This window comes from Carassius auratus, unplaced genomic scaffold (assembly GCF_003368295.1).
Source record: "Carassius auratus strain Wakin unplaced genomic scaffold, ASM336829v1 scaf_tig00040428, whole genome shotgun sequence".
Classification (NCBI taxonomy): domain Eukaryota; kingdom Metazoa; phylum Chordata; class Actinopteri; order Cypriniformes; family Cyprinidae; genus Carassius; species Carassius auratus.
The window spans coordinates 102,792-127,880 of record NW_020526592.1 but is presented as its reverse complement, the minus strand read 5'-3'; the positions used below and the strand labels follow the sequence as shown (position 1 = coordinate 127,880).

At 38.7% G+C, this 25,089-nt stretch overlaps 1 protein-coding gene, 1 long non-coding RNA gene and 1 pseudogene across 11 annotated transcripts; 1 reads left to right on the top strand and 2 right to left on the bottom strand.

The window, feature by feature from the left end:
- Positions 1-1,040: 1,040 nt before the first annotated feature.
- Positions 1,041-2,975, bottom strand: LOC113084677 (phosphatidylinositol 3,4,5-trisphosphate 3-phosphatase and dual-specificity protein phosphatase PTEN pseudogene; annotated as a pseudogene).
- An 8,706-nt stretch (positions 2,976-11,681) lies between these two features.
- On the bottom strand, positions 11,682-17,579 carry LOC113084676 (uncharacterized). Of its 5 annotated transcripts, none has more exons than XR_003283786.1 (5): positions 17,509-17,579; positions 13,559-16,169; positions 12,970-13,150; positions 12,824-12,858; positions 11,682-12,726 (listed from the first exon to the last, which is right to left on the bottom strand). It is a non-coding gene; the product is annotated as an uncharacterized LOC113084676 (long non-coding RNA). The 5 variants fall into 5 exon arrangements; XR_003283788.1 differs by having other exon boundaries at positions 13,559-16,151; positions 17,509-17,567; XR_003283789.1 differs by lacking the exon at positions 17,509-17,579 and having other exon boundaries at positions 13,705-16,361.
- A 111-nt stretch (positions 17,580-17,690) lies between these two features.
- On the top strand, positions 17,691-24,405 carry LOC113084675 (regulator of telomere elongation helicase 1-like). 6 transcript variants are annotated; one of them, XR_003283782.1, is made up of 9 exons: positions 17,928-18,692; positions 18,897-18,990; positions 19,710-19,764; positions 20,043-20,124; positions 22,648-22,686; positions 22,811-22,889; positions 23,051-23,148; positions 23,246-23,301; positions 23,376-24,405. XR_003283782.1 is itself a non-coding variant. In XM_026254933.1 (4 exons), the coding sequence occupies exons 1-4, from the start codon at positions 17,805-17,807 to the stop codon at positions 19,771-19,773; spliced, it is 486 nt and encodes a 161-aa protein (XP_026110718.1). In that variant the 5' UTR covers positions 17,691-17,804; the 3' UTR covers positions 19,774-19,881. The 6 variants fall into 6 exon arrangements, 2 of the variants coding, with proteins under 2 accessions (XP_026110718.1, XP_026110719.1); XR_003283781.1 differs by having other exon boundaries at positions 19,683-19,764; XR_003283784.1 differs by lacking the exon at positions 20,043-20,124.
- The last annotated feature ends 684 nt before the right edge of the window (positions 24,406-25,089 follow it).

Below are 25,089 nucleotides of genomic sequence, written 5' to 3'. Positions count from 1 at the left end.
CATGTTGCTAGCATGTTGCTAGCATGTTTCTAGCATGACTATCTTTGACTAGCATGATTTTAGCATGATTAGCATGTTGCTAGCATTTCGCTAGCATGTTCCTAGCATGATTAGCATGTTGCTAGAATGTCACTAGCATGTTTCTAGCATGCGACTAGCATGTTGCTAGCATGATTTTAGCATGATTAACATTTTGCTAGCATGTTTCTAGCATGACTAGCATGTTGCTAGCACGATTAGCATGTGACTAGCATGTTGCTAACATGATTAGCATGTTGCTAGGATGTTTCTAGTATGCGACTAGCATGTTGCTAGCATGATTTTACCATGATAAGCATGTTGTTAGCATGATTAGCATGCGACTAGCATGTCGCTAGCATGTTTCTAGCATGATTAGCATGTTGCTTGCATGTTTCTAGCATGATTAGCATGCAACTAGCATGTTTCTAGCATGATTAGCATGTTGCTTGCATGATTAACATGTTGTTAACATGTTTCTAGCATGACTAGCATGCGACTAGCATGTTGCTAGCATGATTTTAGTATGATTAGCATGTTGCTAGCATGTTTCTAGCATGATTAGCATGTTGTTAGCATGATTTTAGCATGATTAGCATATTATTAGGATAGATAGATAGATAGATAGATAGATAGATAGATTAGATGAGTTTGAAGGAGTTTAAATTGATTAGCATCAAAGCTTGATTGAGTCTAATGGGATTTGGAGCTTGGGTCATCTGAGCATCCTGTCAATGAAAGTCTATGGGCATTTTTATGATTTTTTATATTAATTTTTAAGAAAACCATAACTCAAACCAGTCTGAAAAGATATAGCACACCAAGTCAGAACAGTATGAAGGTCTGACCCGAGTTTGGAGTATGTAGCTTGGACGGTCTAGGAGGAGTTATGCCGCGTTTCCACCGAATTTACCCGGAACATTTGTACCAGGAACTTTTTTCCCCCCAGACCTGTTGCTTTCTGCGTTTCCACCGCGGTGTAAAGTACCGGGTAGATTAGGCAAATAGACTGGTGACATAGGTCTGCGCGCGTTTCTCAATATAAAGTACTGCTGATTAAAAAAAAAAAAGTACGCTGATTTTGGACGTGCATCACGGTAGTTAGTTCTGACTTCCTGCATTCGTCTTGGGATTGTGATGTCGGCGACTACGCAACATCATTCCCTTTACTTGCTGGGCAGAAATATATACTGAAAACTTTAAGATTTAACTTCATTGTTTTTTTTCATTTATTAGGAGATATATATCATTAACCATATATTTGAAAATGCCGGGCAGAAATACATACCAAAAACTTAGATCTGACCTCTGACCCCAGGCGGACAGGCCTGCAAAATTTAATACACTGTGATGCTGATCAAAAGCTGATAGGGTTGGCCTGAATGGTTGAGCCTGGACTTGTGGGGCAGAGGAAATGGGTAACATATAGCCCAGATTCAGGCCTTTCACTGGTGTTTTGTATTGCAATAATGTCAAAAATCATATTAAAGGTTTATAATCCTTATTTAAATTTATAAACTACAAATGTTAAGCAACAAAGCTCTAAATTACCTCGACAAGGCCTACTTGACCCTTGATCTCTCGGCCTGCAAACAATGCACAGCACTGAACTTGGGTTCATTTGAAACTGCACAACACATTTGGTCTAAAATTTTATTGAACCCCATACTTATTTTGTAAATTACCATTCAGTATGTTTATTGTATATAGGTTTGTGTATTTGTATATATGTTGTCCACTCAAATTAATTTTAAACTAACAGCAGGTTTAGCAGGGCCCAACTCAGCATTTCAATGGATTCTCTCTTTGTGTGTATCTGTGTGTGGGTGTTTGAAAGAGAGAGAGAGGCCTCCAAGTTGGATGGTTCCTCCACTAATTTTGTGAAATACAGCTTCACCTTGAAGTTTGGAGAGAAGTATCTGTTGGCTTTATCCTTATTGGCTTTATCCAAGTTGTTCTTGGCTAAAGTCAGGATTAGATAATCCTTATCATTCTCTCCCCATTCTGTGGTTTGTTTTCCATCCAGTTCCTTCACTAAACCTCCATTTTCAACCTTCTCTAAGCTCTCATCCGGTTTCAGGGACGAAGAAGGTGTTCACCCAGAAGTGAAACATCTTATCCTTTTTCAGCATCTTGTTCTGCTTGTGGAAGAACTCCACCTTGATGTCTCCGCTCACAGGCAGTGGCTGTGGAAAATCAAAGTACATGTACTTCTCCTCTCGCCTTGTGTGCACTGGATTAGATGTGTGGATTTTCACTTTCAGTTGGTACACCACAAACTGAGGATCCCAATGCCAATTGGTTTTTCTGAACCCATGTGGAATCTGCTCACTCTTGCTTTTTACAGCAGAATCCCTGCAAGTCCCTCCACTGAACATAGGCACGGTCTCAAACACCATCTTGTGTAGTACACATATCGCCTCTGGCTGGGAATAGTTACTCCCTTCTTGTCTCTGGTTCTAACTTCACCATAGAAGTCCAGAGCCTCTTGTGCTTTTTTGAATTTGCCTCGGTGTAACAGGCAGCCACATGATTGTCATTTTCACTGAGCCACTTATCTAAATCTTCACAGAAAGGTTTGAAAATCTTTGCAAATAATGAAAGGGTTAGGCCGTCCATCATCATCACAGCCTCCAAAGCGCTGCTTTGCCTTCGTGACATCCGTTCTTTTAGGTTTAATAAGTTCTAACTGAGGAGGATTGTGATCCTCAAATGGATACTGTGCAACTCTGCAGTTAAATTTGGCAACATCATAATGTCTTTCTGCACATAGATTATATATCTTGTAATGATTTTTATGCTTCAAATGCAAGAATCGCACTACATCATCTATGTTGTTTCTGTAGACACCTTCAAGTCTTTCAGCTGGAAAGCCCATAGCTATGATGCAGTTAAATTTGGCAGTATCATAATGTCTTTCCGCACATAGATTATATATTTTGTAATGATTTTTATTAGGGGTGTAACGATAAGCGTATTCGTATTGAACCGTTCGAGTACGAGGCTTTCGGTTCGGTACGCGGTAAGCATTATGTACCGAACGGTTCGTTGGACTAATTAATTATATTTGGAAAAAATAAATAAATTGTGAAATATAATGATATGCGTTCAACAAGGTAGCCTGACACCCCCGAAGAAGAAAAAAACACCAACTTATATGTTTATGTTAGGCTACTCAGTCAGGCGCTCGCTCACTCAGCACGCGCTGAAGGCTCGTTGCAAAATGGCCAATGCGTTTAACAGACCAGAAATAGAAGATCCTCCAGTAACCAACAGGTCTGGTGTTTGGGTGCACTTTACCAATCGATCGGGGCATCCAAACAAGCACAGAAATCAAAATGGACTAGTACTGTGTCGGAATTTCCTGAGCAGTACGATACAATTAACAGGCCTGCACGTTATTAGATAGAAGAACTGTTATAAATAGAACGTATGCACGGGCAGTTTTGAAAACTCCACCTACTTTGCTCTTGGCATAGTGCAGCGCAAATCGCGTTGTATCTGAAGGGCAACGCTGAGCCCAGGGTCCAGTGCCGCGCATACCGCGTCCTGTGTGAAAGACCCTTTAGCCATTTTGCAACGAGCCTCAGCGCGTACTGAGTGAGCGAGCGCCTTACTCTGTAGTGGAAAACGCAGGTTTTAAGAACATGCTTAATGTAATTGAGCCCCGTTACAATATTCCTTAACGAGCCCATTTCAGCCGGACCGTAATTCCTGCTTTAGTTATAGAGTTCCATATAAAAAGTTACATCTTTGTATTTGTTCATAACTACTACAACAATCTAACATTTAAAAAAAAATTTTATAAGGAGCTGTTTTTGTTTTATACAGTATGCTGCTAAGAAAACACCATAGAAGATGGGTAAAGAATAGCTCCATCATTGTTCAATGTAAAAAATAAATAAATAAACATACTTTGTTAGTTTTAATAAATAAAAACATTTTTTAAAAATCAAGGAAATTTATCTGCCAATTTTTTCTTTTTGCTGTATCTAAAACGTACCGAACCGTACCGAACCGAACCGTGACACCAGTGAATCGTATCGAACCGAACCGTGAATTTTGTGAACCGTTACACCCCTAATTTTTATGCTTGATTTTTAGGCTCCACTTTAAATCTCCTCTTTCACTGTCTGTACAAGACACAGTAAAATCATGCTCATATTTGTAAACTGCAAATGTTCAGCTTTAATTTGATACTAAATATGTGAAAATAGCTTAAGATTTGGCTCATTTACAACCATTTTGGTGAGAATAGGTCCACAATTAAGCTTTGAATGACCTTGACAAGGCTTACTTGACCTCAACGCACAACACTGAGGTTGGGCTAGACTCAAACTGCACAACACGAGCTTTCCAACGATGTGATACACATTCTGATTGAATATTGTTTTAATGAACAACTAGATAAAAAAAACGTTTGTCAAGACAAACTTTAAGTTGGCTTGAGAAAGCCTGACCAGAAAGTTTGAAAAGTTTGAAAATGTGAAAAGTATAAAAAGATTTAAAAGTTTAAGAAGTTTAAAAAAGACAGTGATTAACATATTGCTAGCATAACAAGAAAGTGACTACCATGTCATTAGCATGATTAGCAAAGTTGCTAGCATGTTGCTAGCATGATTAGCAAGTGACTGGCATGTACTTAGCATGATTAGCAAGGTATCTAGCATGTCGCTACCATAATTAGCAAGTGACTAGCCATGTCGCTAGCATGATTAGGAAGTTAATTGCATGATTTTAACATGATTATCATGATGCTAGAATGTTTCTAGCATGATTAGCATGCGACTAGCATGTTGCTAGCATGATTAGCATGTTGCTAGCATGTTTCTAGCATGATTAGCATGTTTTGCTAGCATGATTGGCATGTTGCTAGCATGACTAGCATGCGACTACCATGTTGCTAGCATGATTAGCATGTGACTAGCATGTTGCTAGCATGATTTTACCATGATTAGCATGTTGCTAGCATGTTTCTAGTATGATTTGCATATTGCTAGCATGTCGCTAGCATGTTTCTAGCATGATTAGCATGTTTCTAGCATGGCTAGCATGTGACGCATGTTGCTAGCATGATTTTAGCATTTTGTTAGGATGTTTCTAGCATGACTAGCATTCGACTGGCATGTTGCTAGCATGATTTTAGCATGATTAGCATTTTGCTAACATGTTTCTAGCATGACAAGCATGTGACTAGCATGTTGCTAGCATGATTAGCATGTTGCTTGCATGATTAACATGTTGTTAACATGTTTCTAGCATGACTAGCATGCGACTAGCATGTTGCTAGCATGATTTTAGTATGATTAGCATGTTGCTATCATGTTTCTAGTATGATTAGCATGTTGTTAGCATGATTTTAGCATGATTAGCATATTATTATATAAATAGATCTATTATAAATAGATAGATAGATAGATAGATTAGATGAGTTTGAATGAGTTTAAATTGATTAGCATCAAAGCTTGATTGAGTCTAATGGGATTTGGAGCTTGGGTCATCTGAACATCCTGTCAATGAAAGTCTATGGGCATTTTTATGATTTTTTATATTAATTTTTAAGAAAACCGTAACTCAAACCAGTCTGAAAAGATATAGCACACCAAGTCAGAACATTATGAAGGTCTGACCCGAGTTTGGAGTATGTAGCTTGAACGGTCTAGGAGGAGTTATGCCGCGTTTCCACCGAATTTACCCGGAACATTTGTACCAGGAACTTTTTTTCCCAGGAACTTTTTTCCCCCCAGACCTGTTGCTTTCTGCGTTTCCACCGCGGTGTAAAGTACCGGGTAGATTAGGCAAATAGACTGGTGACATAGGTCTGCGCGCGTTTCTCAATAAAAAGTACGCTGATTTTGGACGTGCATCACGGTAGTTAGTTCTGACTTCCTACATTCGTCTTGGGATTGTGATGTCGGCGACTACGCAAGTCCGGTAAATCTATAAACAGCAGCGTACTTGATAACTTCAGTCTGCTCGTCATGGCTACTGCAATTTTCCTTACTGTATTACAATAAAACGAAATATGATATCAAATACTACTGCCTCCTTTCGTTTTCATTTAAGCATAATAACAGCTGCAGAAATGTACTTAGTTCAGGGAAATGTGTATATGCAGCCATAACAATGAAACAAAATATTATATAAATTTGCCTTTTTTATTTTCATTTTAACATATAGATAAATTGAATACAGACCAAAGAAAACCTGTTAGATTTACCCCGCAGCTGAATTATATGTTATGTTTAACCACTAAAGACACATCAGAGCCAGGGGCACATATCAGAAGGTCTATCCCAGGAGAGGCTGCTCTCTGCAGATACATGAGGACTGAGCTCCCGCTGATCGAGTGGAGCTTACCGTCTACGAGATCGGCGAAACACATTTTTTAAATAGGCACTGTCTTTATAAAAAACCATAGATTTGAGTTTTAAACAACTACTTCTCGCCTGAAATACTTTTAAAATTACATTTCATGACACAATAACAGTAATATTTGAAAATGATCCGAATAAATGGTGGTTGAACTCCACCAATGCTGCGTGAACTCAGAACGCTTTGGCTACTGCAATTTTCCCCTCAGTATATTTACAACAAAACGAAATAGGATATAAAATACCACTCCCTCATTTCGTTTTCATTTAAACATAATAACAGCTGCAGAAATGTACTTAGTTCAGGGATATTATTTTGAACAATACTGTATGTGTGTGATTGAATTTTCTTGCTTGATATTGTCCTGACAATCATTTATTTGTAAAATATATCATAACCTGGTAATAGGAATCATCTCCGGAATTAGACCCTGCAAGGCAGGAAAATTCGGTAGTGGTGGGCAGAGCGAGGCTTCATGAAACACTGAAACAGTTGAAGCAAAGTGGCGTATTTGTTTCGAGGCTTCGAAACTTTACCGACACCCGTCTCCACGGTGACACCTAGTGGCCAATTGCCCATGTTATCTGAAACAACTTTGACAACAAGCCATTTAAAAATAAATAAAAATATTTTGTTTTCGTTAATGTGGTGATATTTTAAAATCCTATAATAATATCCTATATAATCCTATATCATAATAATAACTAGGTTATTTTGGTCATGAAAAATGAATAAAACAAATAAATCCACAATGGTCTAATTTTTTTTTTTTTTTTAAGATTTTTATTCAAATATATTAATTGCTCTGCTGTGGAAGGGCTTAGCCTACTTCTTTTTTTACTGATAATTTCTCCAGCCTTAGAAAAAATCCTCTCACAAGGGACACTTGTTGCTGGCATGCATAGATATTTTTTAGCAAGGACATACAAATGAGGAAAAATCACAGCTCTCTCTTTCCAGTAACTTAGTGGATCATGGGCTCTTGGCAAAAATGCATCTTTTAGGTACTTTTTAACTTCTACTGTGGCATCTGCTGTGGCACTGTGTATCGCCTGGGTTTCATGGATACGACTATCAAAAAGTTCCCATAAACTGTCCTGGGTTTCTGTTGTTGATGTTGTTGTTGATGATGATGATGATGGGCCTGATGTTGACTGTGGCTCTGAATGAAAGTAAAAACAACAATTAGTTACTAAGTCTAAACTGACAGCATATATGAAGTATAAGTCACATAATTATTCAGATGACATAACTCCATAATGTCAGATGAAGAGTGAAACTGCTTACCAGGAGTTGCTGTGTTTGAACGCATCAGCGAAGCACACTCCAGTGTGATCTGCTTTTCATTCTCCTGGGCTTTGGCAGGATTTCCAAAACCCACATTTTTGAACCTTGGGTCCAGCAGTGTAGCCAGAGCCAAGGCTCTGAATGACTCGTACCCACCACATCTTGAGTGCAGACCTTCTTGCAGGTGTGTGCCTGTTCAAAACACAAGCAAACCATATTGGTTATATTGATAAAAAATAATATGACAGTTGTGGCCAATACATTACATACAGTAGTATGGTCATTGTGTGCAGTGTCAGTAGCAGGCCTAGGTACAGGGGGAATGTTACCATCCTCTGCACACTGCAAAATGGCAGGATGAGTGCTCCTCAAATGGCGCATCATGGATGATGTATTGTTGAAGTAGGCTAGCTGCCTATCACAATACATACATCTCACTTTATTTGGGGTTTCCAAATGGAAATGCTCCCACACCACAGATTTACGGCATCTCTTCTGTGGAGCCTCCATTTCTATCTATTCTATTAATGTCTATATATATCTATCTATCTATGAATCTATATATTTATGAAAGTATATATATATATATGAATCTCTCTCTCTCTCTCTCTATATATATATATTAATATATGAATCTATATATAAATTTATATATCTATGAATCTATCTATCTATATATATATGAATCTATCTAAATTCTATATCTCTAACTACTGTGCTATCTGTCAATATCTAACTTAGCCTATATAAATGTGTCACTATATCTATCCTAACTATCTGTCACTGTCTTTAGTTTATCAGTAAATATATTTAACTTAAATGTAACCTAAATATAACTAACTAAATCACACTATAAATGTCAATAAATCGTAAACGCTATCTCAAAATCTTTCTCCTCTCACAAAAACCCACGAGGTGAAGGTGCATTAACTCCTCTTTTAAACTTTGTGGCAGTTGAGACAGATGTGCGATTGTGTGGTTTGTTCCCGCCCCTGTCAATCAAACGCAGACTCGGCAAGCGTGCCACCTGTCGGTCGAGACACTTATGAAACGCGCAGAAGCTTCGTTTAGCCATAGTCACGTGACATGGGTGTTTTGAATGACAGTTCGGAGCAGTGTTTCGAAACATCTACGCTTCGGGATCTCGACACTGTGTCGAAACGTTAGTTTCGCGTCAGCCATCCCTAAAATTCTTTTACCTATCCTTCTCCTTCCCCTCTTTCTTGAGTAGGTGAAACGCCTAGACACCCTGCAAGGGTCAAAGGTCTGATATTAGGATTGACTCGCAACACCTAATATCCGCCAGAGAGCTCCATTCATGATAGGTTAATTAATTTAATTGAAAATGAAATTACTAGAAAACTAACGGTATACGTGTAAAGTAAGACAACCTAGAAGAACCAAACAAAGTTAACCACAAATTTGATTGATGAATCAGAATAAAACAACAATTTCCAAGATGGTCTAAACTATCCTCAATGTGCTAAACTACATTGACTAATTGAACTTAACCACGTGTACCTAAATAACCTGATGCCTGCACCAGTACAGTAACTGTCATGGAGGTGTTGTCTTGCTGTTTGCTGTGTTTGTCTGCTTCTTCTGCCTTTGTTTCTCCAGCGATCGACGATGTCTTCACCTAAACACCTCGCCGATCAAAAGGGGGATATATGTAACAGAAATGAGTCGAACCAGACAAATTAAAGAGTCTATCAAAGCTGTTTGGAACACGAGCAAAATTCCTCAGGAAGTCATAAATCAGTTCTAGTGCCACAAGAACCAAGCAAGATGACCAACCAACTTGTGCACACAACAGTTTTCAACATTAACACCACTAGAACAATTATTGACAATTTTAATTTGCAGAAGAAATCACTTATTGTGTATGCTTTTTTAAATAAGTATGGGATAGCTGAAGGGTACATAGTCATGTCTGGTATGTGTGTGATTGAATTTTCTTGCTTGATATTGTCCTGACAATCATTTATTTGTAAAATATATCATAACCTGGTAATAGGAATCATGTCCGAAATTAGACCGTGCAAGGCAGGAAAATTCAGACCACATGCTTGGTAAGATAAACAAATGATTTATGATACCCCCGAGCCAAGACAATATCTGATTGGTCAAGACAACATTTGAAGTGTGTAGCAGGAACATTCCGTTCTGAGTTACAATCGCCACAGGGCCAGTCTGGTATGTTGACAGCATGAATGCAGATTTACTGGGCATGGCTAACATTGTTGTGGATTTGCCCATATACTTGTCGATCCCTTTTACACTCCGGATACACCGTTTTCAGACCAACTTGTTCAGATTGCCTGGTCTGGTACATTGACAGCATGAATGCAAACTGTGAGTAGTGGAGAGACAGCATGTCCGTACAGCATGTCTGTCCTCCTCTGGTCCAGCATCTCAGTGCACACATGCCAGAAGCGTATGTTAAACCACTGGAAAACAAAAACAACTCTGTGACCTCTGCTTCTTATAGAGATGCAAGAAATTATTTTACGATCTAAATCTGTATCGATTATTATACCCCTCTGTAGCCGTAGTCATCATATCTAATTCCGTACATACAAGTGGAAGTGTGTTTCTTTTTTTTAATGATTCACCTGGCCTTAGACCTGTTGAGATACATAAACAAATGATCTCCCGCTGGTGCTTATGTGAAGGCTCCGGGGGAGTCTCGGAGACATCTTCAGCATTTTAAAAGGTTCTTTGTAGAATGAATAAACGTATTCAATGTTGCTACATATTTCTGAAACTGTGAGCAGTGAAGAGACTTACCGAATCCCAAACTTGCCCTGAATATAGTTCCAGATGGCTCTACGGAGCATGGAAGTGTCCACACCCAGGTGTCTGGCCATTGTGTTGTGTTGCACTGATGAGGGCGGAGCTCTGGAGTGGGACTTCCTGTCGGAGGAGAAACAGTTCCTGTTGGCTTCTTATCAGTCACTCTCTTCTCCGACTCACTGAAAACCAGACATTGTGTTAGAATGAAATGTTTAATTTCTAAAGACTCACCTTGATGCTGGATGGGTCGAGGAAGCTCTGCTATCTCCTGGGACCAGTAGTGCTTTAAGCACATGGGCTGGTGCGCCTCCTCTTTCTGCTGTGTGGCTGGCTGAGCTGATGCACAGAGACCCACAGAGAAAGAAATCTAAAACGCTCTTTGCCACTTACATGCAGAATGTAGATTTCATCATCAATCAATCAATCAATCAATCACCTTTATTTATATAGTGCTTTAAACAAAATACATTGCGCCAAAGCACTGAACAACATTCATTTGGAAAACAGTGTCTCAATAATGCAAAATGATAGTTAAAGGCAGTTCATCATTGAATTCAGTTATGTCATCTCTGTTCAGTTGAAATAGTGTCTGTTTTAATTTGCAATCAAGTCAATGATATCGCTGTAGATGAAGTGACCCCAACTAAGCAAGCCAGAGGCGACAGCGGCAAGGAACCGAAACTCCATCGGTGACAGAATGGAGAAAAAAACCTTGGGAGAAACCAGGCTCAGTTGGGGGGCCAGTTCTCCTCTGACCAGACGGAACCAGTAGTTCAATTCCAGACTGCAGCAAAGTCAGATTGTGCAGAAGAATCATCTGTTTCCTGTGGTCTTGTCCTGGTGGTCCTCTGAGACAAGGTCTTTACAGGGGATCTGTATCTGGGGCTCTAGTTGGCCTGGTCTCCGCTGTCTTTCAGGGCAGTAGAGGTCCTTTCTAGGTGCTGATCCACCATCAGAACTGTGAGTCCACATGAATAAAATTCTAATTACCTAAAGCATGGCATTTTGGCTGAGGTCCGTCAGGTCCGTGGGCCAGGACTTGTCCTTATATTGAGGTTAAAATTGGCATAGTTTTGCATGTCCAATCACTTATTTCCTGTAAGCAGTGACCATTCAAGAATCTGTCCTACACCCGGTGCGTTAGGCTGAGACGGTCTCCGAGGGCACGCTGTCACTGTGTTCCTCTGAAAGTTCTGTGAATGCAGTTATATGACTGACATTTGAGAGTGGCTCTAGCCATAAAATGCCATTTTCATCAAGACTTAAATCCACGCTGCTATCCATCTCACCAACATCTGCTTCATTAGCCCAAAAAGGTCCCTCAGAAAGCTCCAGAACCTGCATGGTCTTTTAGACTTTGTGACATGGAAGTAAAAGCAGACACATCCATCTTTTACCATTCCTGTTGTTTCTTAGTTTTAAGTTGCCTGGCTGTTGTACGCACACCTCCACAGGTTCTGATTGGACTGGGAGGTGAAAATACAGACTTGTTTGAGCCGATAAACTCAGTTTGTGTCTGCATTTGTCCAAGTCACATGGAGGCATAACGTCGCTAAGTTCCAAACTGTCGTTTATTTTCTTCAATATTTCATACCTTTCCTTACCCTTCACCTGAACGACATATATATCTTCATATATGTCTTCATCTTAAACGTTTTTGCATAATAAGAGTTAAAATTAAAAACTACACAGTGAATGCAATGAAATAAAAACCTTAATTTTAAAATGATAAAATTAGCTTTTGAATGTAACTTAAAGCCACTTTTCAGTCAAATTTCAAGCCTTCTTTGTGTTTTGATTCATATTCAAGGTTAGTATTTGTAGTTTAGTTACTACTGATTTATCTGTATCTTTTTTATGCAGTAAAAGAGAGGTGGTCAAACTGGCCTTGTTTCTTTGAGATGTACAAAGTAGATTCAATTCAATTCAAGTTGAATTGAATGTAGATTATGAAAAGTGGAAAAAGTTTTTGTATCAGACATGATCACATTGGCGCTGAAAGGTCTCATGCTGTGGCACATTAGTTTAAAGGCCGGCCCATCTTTTACGATTATGTTGATTTTTTTCACTGTAGCCATTGTGATCATATCTTATCCTGTACATACAAATGGAATTGTTGCATTTTTGATGACTCACCTGGTCCACTGTTTACATGGTGGTGCAGGACGGGTCACTGCTCTCTACTGAGACCAGTAGCGCTTTCACCACATGGACTTGTGCGCCTCCTCTTTCTTCTGTGGCTCTGGGCAACTGGAGTTGATGCAAAGAGCCACATAAATGCTTTGTCCAAAATCATACCTAGTTTCCCTGGGCGAACGGCTTTCCTGGATAATAGGAATTAGTTTACCCTTTAAGCATCTCAAAACGCCCTTTCCGACAGACCTGTACAAAGTAGATATTATCATAATGATCCAGTGAGTTTAAAAATAAATAAGTCTTTCCCTGCTTTCCCTGGGCAACTGGCTTTTCTGCCTTCAGGATGTGGCAGCATACCTTCATAAAAAAAAAACAGTGACGACCCGTCACCATCGAGCATAGGGTTGAGCACAGATGGTCGATGTTACAAAGTGGCGTCAGTATCAGAACTTTAAACTGGATGGTGCGTGGGGGCCACAACCACAGCTACTGATCGACCATCAACTTCACCAACTCCCTTCTGACAAATAGGGGCCGTCTGCATCAACATAAATGTACTTTAGGACTGTAACACTGCAGAAATAATCACACACACAAATCAACAACAAATGATTTTGAAAATGTAGATGATGAAATGGCTCTTCAAGTAGACTTTCTTCTAAGGGAGCTTGACAAGCGCAACACAGAATGCAATTAACTGATAAGTAAGTTGGACAGCTTGGAGCAGGAGAAAACTCAGTTACAGAAGGAAGTAAAAGAGCTGAGGAAATACAGGGAGGAGTGGAGTAAAGACGATTAATATTATTTTGTGGTAAAAATGGCATTCCCTGAAATAGTCAAGTGGACTAATCCGTGTAGCAGGAACATTTTGTTCTGAGTTACAATCACCACAGGGCCAGTCTGGTATGTTGACAGCATGAATGCAGATTTACTGGGCATGGCTAACATTGTTGTGGATTTGCCCATATACTTGTCGATCCCTTTTACACTCCGGATACACCGTTTTCAGACCAACTTGTTCAGATTGCCTGGTCTGGTACATTGACAGCATGAATGCAAACTGTGAGTAGTGGAGAGACAGCATGTCCGTACAGCATGTCTGTCCTCCTCTGGTCCAGCATCTCAGTGCACACATGCCAGAAGCGTATGTTAAACCGCTGGAAAACAAAAACAACTCTGTGACCTCTGCTTCTTATAGAGATGCAAGAAATTATTTTATGATCTAAATCTGTATCGATTATTATACCCCTCTGTAGCCGTAGTCATCGTATCGTATTCCGTACATACAAGTGGAAGTGTGTTTCTTTTTTTTAATGATTCACCTGGCCTTGGACCTGTTGAGATGCATAAACAAATGATCTCCCGCTGGTGCTTATGTGAAGGCTCCGGGGGAGTCTCTGAGACATCTTCAGCATTTTAAAAGGTTCTTTGTAGAATGAATAAACGTATTCAATGTTGCTACATATTTCTGAAACTGTGAGCAGTGAAGAGACTTACCGAATCCCAAACTTGGCCTGAATATAGTTCCAGATGGCTCTACGGAGCATGGAAGTGTCCACACCCAGGTGTCTGGCCATTGTGTTGTGTTGCACTGATGAGGGCGGAGCTCTGGAGTGGGACTTCCTGTCGGAGGAGAAACCGTTCCTGCGGGCTTCTTATCATGCACTCTCTTCTCCGACTCACTGAAAACCAGACATTGTGTTGAAATGAATTGTTTCATTTCTAAAGACTCACCTTGATGCTGGATGGGTCGAGGAAGCTCTGCTATCTCCTGGGACCAGTAGTGCTTTAAGCACATGGGCTGGTGCGCCTCCTCTTTCTGCTGTGTGGCTGGCTGAGCTGATGCACAGAGACCCACAGAGAAAGAAATCTAAAACGCTCTTTGCCACTTACATGCAGAATGTAGATTTCATCATCAGAACTGTGAGTCCAAATGAATAAAATTCTAATTACCTAAAGCATGGCATTTTTGCTGAGGTCCGTCAGGTCCGTGGGCCAGGACTTGTCCTTATATTGAGGTTAAAATTGGCATAGTTTTGCATGTCCAATCACTTATTTCCTGTAAGCAGTGACCATTCAAGAATCTGTCCTACACCCGGTGCGTTAGGCTGAGACGGTCTCCAAGGGCACGCTGTCACTGTGTTCCTCTGAAAGTTCTGTGAATGCAGTTATATGACTGACATTTGAGAGTGGCTCTAGCCATAAAATGCCATTTTCATCAAGACTTAAATCCACGCCGCTATCCATCTCACCATCATCTGCTTCATTAGCCCAAAAAGGTCCCTCAGAAAGCTCCAGAACCTGCATGGTCTTTTAGACTTTGTGACATGGAAGTAAAAGCAGACACATCCATCTTTTACCATTCCTGTTGTTTCTTAGTTTTAAGTTGCCTGGCTGTTGTACGCACACCTCCACAGGTTCTGATTGGACTGGGAGGTGAAAATACAGACTTGTTTGAGCCGATAAACTCAGTTTGTGTCTGCATTTGTCCAAGTCACATGGAGGCATAACGTCGCTAAGTTCCAAACTGTCGTTTATTTTCTTCAATATTTCATACCTTTCCTTACCCTTCACCTGAACGACATATATATCTTCATATAGGTCTTCATCTTAAACGTTTTTGCATAATAAGAGTTAAAATTAAAAACTACACAGTGAATGCAATGAAATAAAAACCTTAATTTTAAAATGATAAAATTAGCTTTTGAATGTAACTTAAAGCCACTTTGCTTTCAGTCAAATCTCAAGCCTTCTTTGTGTTTTGATTCATATTCAAGGTTAGTATTTGTAGTTTAGCTACTACTGATTTATCTGTATCTTTTTTATGCAGTAAAAGAGAGGTGGTCAAACTGGCCTTGTTTCTTTGAGATGTACAAAGTAGATCTCATCATAATGAGCCAGTGAGTTTAAAAATAACTAAAATAATAAGTCGTACCTGCTTTACCTGGCCAACTGGCTTTTCTGTAGTCTGCCTTCAGGATCTGGCAGCATAGCTGAATTAAAAAACACACTGACGGTCCGTTACCATTGAACAAAGCATGGAGCACAGATGATCGATGTTGCAGTGACTTCAGATGGCGCTACGGAGCATGGAAGTGTCCACACCCTGGTGTGTGGCCATTGTGTTGTGTTGCACTGCACAAACATATTCATTCATATAGAGGTTTTTGCCCTAGACAGAAAACAAATCCCAGATGATAGCAATCCCTAGCAAAATAGTCCCATTTGTCGACGTCAATGCCATTTCCTACGACTGCTGTGGATGCTTTTGTTGAAGCAGTCGTGCACGTTGCTGAGCAGGCGTAGTCAGGCCAAAACTGAAAGTAGAAGACCCTTGAAGTCTTCTTCAAGTCCTGAAATATGGGCAGAACAAGAAGAAGCTCATTCATCAAATACATGTGGGTCTGGAATACTTGCCATAAATGCTTTCGTCAACTTGTTTCATCTGTGGTTCACATCGCTGTATTCATCAGGCAGGCAGGAGAGTTGTCTGTTGTCCATCATACGGCCACACCCTGCCGACAATGTTACACCTGTACCTGGAACATACAGGGGAACTACAAAAGGACATGACTGAATAAGTATGAAACTCACTCCCCTTTATGTGTCCCCCTAATAGCTTCAGTCAGGACCATAGAAATAATTGGGTTAGGCCGGCGACACACTGGATGCGTGGCGCTTCGGTTTTTAATTCGGCTCCCATGTTAACAGGTTAGAGCTTACAGAACGCCTGCGTGAGCCGCGCGGAAAACGCGTGCATGCTAGAAATAGAACCGACACCTATTTTTACCGCGACACGCGCGCGTGTTGGAAGCCTTTCCAGGCAAAATATAATAGGAAAATGTGTTTTTATGTCATTTTGTACACAAATTTTGTCCTCACATGTCACCGGCCTTACATTTTGAAACGTTCTTTGCCACGAACATGTGGGATGTACATCTCATCTTTAGAATAAATGGAGCATTACACTAATTGGACTCTATGCTAGGAGGATGAGAGACCACAATAATACTATTAAACACAAACAATACATTCTCTTATTGACAATATATCATTGAACTAAAAATACACGTCTGAACAGACACTACATAGAATAGGTAACGGTACTGCCTCTTGGTTCAACTTCTGCAGCCCCTGGATCACTGGCTTAACGTCACAGTTAACGCTTCATTTACACGTGTGGCTGATGCTGCGCCTCTCTCAACCCCAAACGCCATCTTTCATCAGTTTTTTGCACTCTTCTCTTTAATTTCGGCAGTCTATAGAACTAGAAATGTTTTTCAGAAGCAATAATCAGCCAAATTTGCGAGTCCGTTCAGTGCCTCCAAAATGGCCGATGACGTGTCGTGAAAACCTCTATAAACAAACAAACATGGCCGCACTCATTTACTTTGAGCGAGTCAATGGCGGCCATCATTTCTAATAGCGGCTGGTGGATTTTGGCTCACTTCTCTGCGAAAAATCAACGAAAACGTCTGGAATATACAGAGGGGAGAGTGTTCATCTCTACGATTCGAACGAGTTCAGTGCTTCTCGGAATGGTGGAGAGTTTTGTTTACTTTTTGAATTTTCTCCTCCCGGGACGAAGATAGTTTTACCTGCCTATTCGGTTGGACAGCGCCATATTTGTCACAGGTAAGTTAATGTTTTCAGATGTAAAGGCTTTACGCATTATTTGTGAAAGTTTGTATCATCATTTGACTCTTATTCTTGTTTTCATGTCGCACACCAAGGTCAGATTATTTTGTTTACATTCGTTTCTGATGACAATTTCTAGTTCATTAAAGTTTATTTTTAAAGTATACATTCATTTTTGTTTTGCTTAAAGTTTCTCAAAGCGTTTTTTAAAACATTTATTGTCACATGCAGCTCCTCACTGTCCACTAGCTAACTTACCTTTCCCCGGAACACACTGTTAAAAGACGCAGTCTCTGTCGGCCCAAAAAACAAACTGGGCTAACAGGCAGTTTGAAACATAACAAATTGTTCCAGCCAATAACCACAAGAAGGATTTGGGGGTGTGGTTAGTGTGCGGGTGAGGAGGAGGGAGGGTCTAGCTAGATATTTTTTTTTTTTTTTTTTTTTTTTACAATACTTCGAACGTAAACAAGAAGTGACGTCAATTAGAGCACCTTTAAGAGTGTTTTGGTGCTGCTGTTTACATGTGAGTGATCAGTGTGTTTTGGTTGATAATGACTCTTATTAAGCTCAGAGGAGTCAACGTGGACTTTCCCTTCACTCCATACTCGTGCCAGGAGGAGTACATGAGAAAAGTAATCGAGTGCCTGCAGAATGTAAGAATCTCAGTCACCACACTGTGTGCAACCCTGCATGCACTGCACTGCAAGCAACATTTATTGATAGTCTTTGAAATACTCAATGCCTGTTAAATGTTCTGCCTTAAATTAATACATTATTAGGTAACTGTAAATGTGTATATGTACATTTCTGAAATGCATAACTGATAACTGAATTGCATGCATTTTCTGCAGAGCTCCTTTAAAACGATATGTATTGTGAAAAGCACTATGCAAATACATTTGAATTTAATTTAATTGAAAATAAATACCCTCAAAAACTTTAAAAGATTCACCCTCAAAAAAAAAAAAAAAACTACATTTACTACTAAGGTTATAGCCAAAAAAGACAAAAGTCTGCCACTTTTTGTTGTTTCCAAAAAGTTAAATCACTTTTTCCATCAGAGATAAAATGTAATGGCAGAATGACATTCTATCGAAGGTAGAATTACATTTTGTTTTATAATATGAAGGCTGTAGTGCTTTAATCTAATGCAATAAATATTTGAAAGTCTTCCTGTAAGGTCACACATGTTCTATTATTTTTCTATTAATAAGAATGACATGCACTTGTACTCTACCAGAAAGTCAATGGTGTTCTTGAAAGTCCCACTGGCACTGGTAAAACGCTCTGTCTGCTGTGTTCAGCGCTGGGCTGGAGAGAGAACTTAAAAGACAAAATCTCTGACCGCAAGATAGCCGAGAGAATGGACGGTGTGGAGCTGTTCCCTGACAGACCAATGTCATCGAGGGGAACAGCAGTCACCAACAAAGACACTCCAAGTACTGTCCTTCATTTATTGATTCAAAATTGATACGATTTATTTTCATTAACATTTCTAAACATTGCTTGTGTTTTACATTCTTGTCGAAATTATAAACCAAATCATAGTGACAGTTGACATTACGCACAACCATATGAATTATATTTCAAGAACCAAGTTTCAATATCATGAGTTTTGTCTTGTCTTTGTTTTTTTACTTTAGCTTATGACACGGACATCCCTAAGATCATATATGCTTCCAGGACCCATTCCCAGCTAGCACAGGTCATAAATGAGCTCAAGAACACATTCTACAGGTCAGCTATCTGAGTTAACATCACATATTTAAAGGGATAGTTCACAGAAAGATGAAAATTCTGTAAGTATTTACTCACCCTCAAGTTGTTCCAAACCTGTTCAAGTTTCTTTCCTCTGCTGAGCACAAATGAAGATATTTGAAGAATGTTGGTAACCAAACAGTTGACAACATCTATCGACTTCCATAGTAGAGGAAAGTCAATGGGTGCTGTCAACTGTCTGGTTATCATAAAAGTTATAACTGATTTTTATAAATAATTATTATGTTCTCTGCATTCATAAATTATTATGTTTGTAAGTGTCCTTTTTGTGTGTGTGTGTAAAAACAGTTGACCACAAACAAAGAAATTCTTCTAATATGCTTATTTGCCAGGACACTCTTGAAAAAGAGATTTTCAATCTCAATTAAAAGAGTCTCTTCCTGGTTAAATAAAGGTTTAAAAAAAAGTTTGGTACTCAGGAAACATTTCGTTTTAATATCATAATGTTAATATTTGTCGAAATTGTGATATTTTTTTTTTTTCTCCAGGATTATTTTATCAATAGAAAAAAGAACAGCATATTCATTTGAAATGAAAAAATAAATTATAAAAATGTCTTGACTGTCATTTTTGAGCATTCATCCTTGCTGATTAAAAGTATTAATTTCTTTAAAAATATTATTAACAGATGGTACTGTTCTTTATTATAGGCCAAATATTTGTGTTTTGGGATCTAGAGAACAGCTGTGCATAGACCAGGAAGTGATGCGTCAAGAGAGTAACCACTTTAAGGTATGCTGATCAGTACCTCACTGTGAGTATGTGTGACGACAGACAGTTAAAATACCAGAGGCTGTATCTCAACACCAAATTAATGAAGGCATTATGCCTTAGTTCAAGGTCCACATGTACAGGGCAAATGAGACTATGAGACTAACATTGGTGGCCTGTCAATAGAGATTTGTGATTGTATTAGAGACAATTTTTTCAATTATAATGGTTTTAGTTTGTTAATGTACGACTCTACGAGAAATAGCTGACTATGTTTTTGGGTTTGGGTCTTTATTTAGAGAAAAGCACTAAAAAACCACAAAGAAATCATGAATACTATCATGGATGTGGAGGATCTTGTGAAAACATGAAAAAGGAAAGGTGAGACACTATCCTTGCCTTGACTGAAGCACTGAAAGAAATAGTGGTGTTCTTCAAACTGCTGATGCTGCATCTGAATTAATTCCAATGGGAGTGTTTGTAAATAGTGACATTGCTCAGACTGTTTGTTGTAGAGAGTTTGTCCATACTACCTGTCACGCTCACTCAAACAACACGCTGATGTCATCTTCATGCCTTACAACTACTTGCTTGACCCAAGTATTAATATATTTTTAATATATTTCAAAATATAAGTCCTGTGATCAAAGCTTGGTGTGTTGATGGCGTGGTGATGCCGCAGTGGATAAGACACATGCCTTTGGTGTGAGAGACCCGGCTTCAAATCCACTGTGACACACCAATGTGTCCCTGAGCAAGACACTTAACCCCTAGTTGCTCCAGAGGCGTGTGACCTCTGACATATATAGCAATTGTAAGTCGCTTTGGATAAAAGTGTCAGCTAAATGAATAATGTAATGTAAAAAGCTGAATTTTCAACATCATTGCTCTAGTCTTCAGTGTCACATGATCCTTCGGAATCATTCTAATATGATGATCAAGAAACCTTTATGATTATTGTCAGTGTTGAAAACAGTTGTGCTGCTTAATATTTTTGTGTAAAGCGTGATACATTTATTTGATGAAATAGAAAGTTCAAAAGAACAGCATTCATTTGAAGTAGAAAATATGTAACAAAAAATACTCAACTTAATGTGTCCTTTTTATCAACTTAATGTGTCCTTCTTTAATGAAAGTATTTATTTAAATAATTTATTTACTGACATTTTAATGATATTGTATATTTAGTTTATATTTTAATTATTATTAGTTTTGATTTGCTATGTATAGTTCTAGGATAAACGTTTTTTATTTTAAGTGTTCCTGTAGCTCAAGTGGTAGAGCATTGCGTTAACAAGCGCAATGTTGGGGGTTCGTATCCCAGGGGACACATGTTAGGAAAAAATTGTTAGCCTGAATGCAATGTAAGTCGCTTTTGGATGAAAGCGTCTGCTAAATGGATTAATTTCATTTCATTTCGTTTATTTTAATTTAATTTAATTTAAATAAAAACACAACATAGAGCTGAAAGGAGCTGTGGTTATTTTTGACGAGGCTCATAATATTGTAAGTGTTTCGATTGTTGTTTGAGACATCATAGCTGTTCTATATTTTTGTTTGTTTTATATTCTATCTACTGTTTGTGTACATTTTTAGGAGAAGATGTGTGAAGAGTCCACCTCTTTTGACCTTTCCCCTCACGACCTGATTTCTGCCATATATTTTAAACATTATATAAATAAGTGGTTTATATATTTGTGTGTATGGGTGTGTATATATTAGGGCTGTCACTTTTAGTTCGAAAATCGATTGCACAATCGATCGGACCAACCAAAAAAAGTTTCGAAAATGAAAATAGGGAATCGATTTTAACCAAATATGTACACGAATAGAGCGTCTGGCGTGAATGATTTCAATGTTAAGTCAATGTTAAGTAAAGTAGCGTTTACGTGCCTTTGGAGGTCTCACTGTGCGGTAGACGCGAATTCGCCTCATTCGAGCATCTAGTTACAGATTCTGAGTTATGAAAAAGACCATTGCAAGCTGACAGCGACCGGCTTCTGTGGTGGAGAATTGGCAGTAATACCCCCACCTTGAGCAGCTGTACCGGAGTTGTACCTGAGTGGCTTGCTTAGTTGGGGTCACTTCATCTACAGCGATATCATTGACTTGATTGCAAATAAATGCACAGACACTATTTAAACTGAACAGAGATGACATAACTGAATTCAATGATGAACTGCCTTTAACTATCATTTTGCATTATTGAGACACTGTTTTCCAAATGAATGTTGTTCAGTTGCTTTGACGCAATGTATTTGGTTTAAAGCACTATATAAATAAAGGTGATTGATTGATTGATTGAGTGTCCCTGGGACATCAGTGTGGTCGGAGCGCGTCTTCTCAACAGCTGGACATAAAGTGAATAAAAAACGCTCTGCTTTGCCTAGCCTAAGTGTCGGTTACGCTCAATAAAAAACACACATGGCCTGTTCTCAAGTCCATTTAAAGTTTCATTTTTTTGAACAGTTGTTTGAAATGGATTGAATCATTATTTAAAATAATCTTGGAGATTTTTGAATTGCCTAAATCATAAATGCAGCCGGGTTGAAGCCTTCAGTGATGTTTTTCTTTTGTTATGGCAGCTGTCCCCTCTGCAAATATATTTGTTAGGGAATGTTGCACTCCTTTTGCTATTTGTTATTCTGCACAAAACTTCATGCCAATAAATAAGAAATATTGCTGGCTTGTGCGTTTCCAGCGCTCTCTGTACGTTCGTCCGTTATTTGACGTTGAAAAAGGAAACGTCTTTTTTTAGACATGGAAAATCGATTTTACAATTGATTCAATGAACACTTATGTCTTAAAAATCGAAAATGATTTTTTCACAAAAGTGACAGCCCTAGTGTATATATATATATCCAATAAATAACTCCATTATTTTTATCATTTTTTATTTCACAGGATTAAAACTGGATATCACCACAATTGCAAAAATAAAACGTAGGTTACACTTCAAAAATGGAAATGTATATATTTTATTACCAAATTGAATTTATGTAGTTATTTGGAATACTTTTTTTCAGTAATGAAAATCATTTTTGCTGAGAACTTAATAATCTTACAGAAATGTTGATGGATCTGGGATCTTCCATTAATGGTTTTGAGATGCCAGCAAATAATCAAGGAATCACCAAACCCGGCAGGTGAGTGGAGCCTCACTGAACCGGCGATCTGATTCAGTTTAGTGCTGGGAATGAGTATTATGTATGAGTATGACCTTGATATATTGACTACAAAATCACCAATTTTAGATGCACAACAGCTAAACTGAACTGGTCATTTTCTTTTTCTTCCTCTTTTGAAGCTTCATATATGAGCTTTTTCAAACGGCTAATGTAAACTTTGAGAATAAAACATCTATAGTGGAAGCCATGGAGCAGATTACAGGATATATAGCAGGGAGTGAGTTTTACTCAACTGATCCTCCAATATAATCTCACTTTCTGTTTATCGGTTCAACATTGACCCATATATGTGTATTTTTATTTTTTTTTTGCAGGGCCTGGTGTCTTTCTGAACACCAGCAGAGTACAGAAAGTAGCAGATATTATCCAGGTAAGAAGTGTAGACCGTGTTAAAAAGATAAGTGGACAATTTTCTGTATGTTTAATGTTTTTGTCCTGAATAAGTTGGTGTTTGGGGCTAAACCTACAGAGGACAGCAAGACATCACAGATGGGAAACGGCATGAAGGAATTTAAGGTTTGCTCTGACTGAGTTTTCTTTGTTAAATATCTGCAGACATCAGGTTTTAGTTGGAGTGAGTGATAATGTGATGTTGCAAATTTTATAATAAAAAGGAAATCAATTAAAAGGGTACATTTTAAGATGTAAAGACATTTATAATGCAGACCTGCCAACATGTACGCATTTTTCGTACTCTGCACGCATTTTGACCCATAAGTACGCTTGTACGATTCGCTGCTCTCTAGGTACGCGTCTCGCATTTTTTGTTGCGTTTTGTTGCGTCTCGCATTTCGCCGATTTCAGTTTCTATGCTTGGGAGTATGACGCTGATTCTGCCGCTGATCCACAGTATGTAAGTGGAGTGAAAAGCTGTCGGCCAATCAGAACGGTGCATGTCAACCTGCCGCCCACCTGCCCCTCCTATCCACAAGCTTAGTTCGTTGGCAGTTAGAAAAGTGGTGGAATGGCTTGAAATCTAGAAAGTTTAAGATAGGCCAGGTGCTGATTAACGTAAATTAAAGGTAACAGTTAGGCTATGTTTAGCCTAATTGAATTTATGAATATTAAAAGTGACCTTGACATCATAACAAGCAGTCCAGCTGTGACGAGCTCAGTTCAGTTCACGCGTTCTTGTAGGCTAACATGTAAGGGTGGTGCTGCCAATAACGCTCGTAAAAGCTGTCACAAAGAACCGGCAAAAGTAATGATTATGAATATTTAATGAATATAATTATTAATAAACAAGTGTTTTCTGTATCAATGTCATGTCACTGCAAAGATAAAGTTGACGATTCTGTCTCGCGATCTTTGCAGTAATGAACGCACTAGAGAAATGCACATTCCATATGGATTAATGTTACATAAGCAGAGAGCAGTCTGTTTTCTGTTCAACCCTCTTGAGTCGGTTAACGCGTATACCCGTTATGAGTCATTTTCTCCTGATAACCCCGAAAAGAACTTAAATTACACTTTCAGTTTTGATCGTACAGATAAGAGCAAAATCGAATCTGTAAAGGGTCTACTTTTATTTGTATACAGACATAATAACAACAAAACTTTGTGCACTTATAAAATAAAAATAAACAAGGTGTGCTGTCTGCAGCCTTTGTCTGCGCTGATCTTCATTTACAAACACGTCATTAAAATGAACTGTAACTCCGTGAATACTCAACGAAGAGACATGAGAGAGATATCTATAGAAAGCTTGACGTGTCTACTTTTATATTCTGTGATAAAGTAATCCATATGAAAACAACGCGATGTCCGTTTTTCACGTCTCCTTTCATTATCTTCTGTTGTAACCACGCCCCCGCGCTGAACGCGCTATTCAGATTCTAATGTTAAATAAAGTTTTTATTTTTATTTTACTGTTTGCTTCGCGATGAGAGGAATAAGATATAATTCACCCCAAAATGTGATTTGGTTGAGTATTTGAGATTTGGATTTCCTCAGAAAAAAAGAATGAAGCACTTTATTCAGCAGAGTAAAGGCACGGTCACGCTAGACTTTAAACGTTTAAGACGCCGCTGCGAATATGGGCGGGAGCAAGATAAAACGGTCTCTCCTCAATTATCACAACATGGATTAATATGTGCTTGTACTGTGTCTTTTGCGACGGCGTCGAAAGCGTCTTATTATATTGTACTCTCTGTAACTC

What these genes read in the sequence shown, in the direction of transcription:
- LOC113084675 (XM_026254933.1), top strand. Translation starts at nt 17,805, where the DNA reads ATGACTCTTATTAAGCTCAGAGGAGTCAACGTGGACTTTCCCTTCACT. An exon ending in TAATCGAGTGCCTGCAGAAT is followed by an intron (nt 17,907 to 18,493) that starts GTAAGAATCTCA and finishes GTACTCTACCAG; the next exon opens with AAAGTCAATGGTGTTCTTGA. An exon ending in CTCAAGAACACATTCTACAG is followed by an intron (nt 18,991 to 19,682) that starts GTCAGCTATCTG and finishes TCTTTATTATAG; the next exon opens with GCCAAATATTTGTGTTTTGG.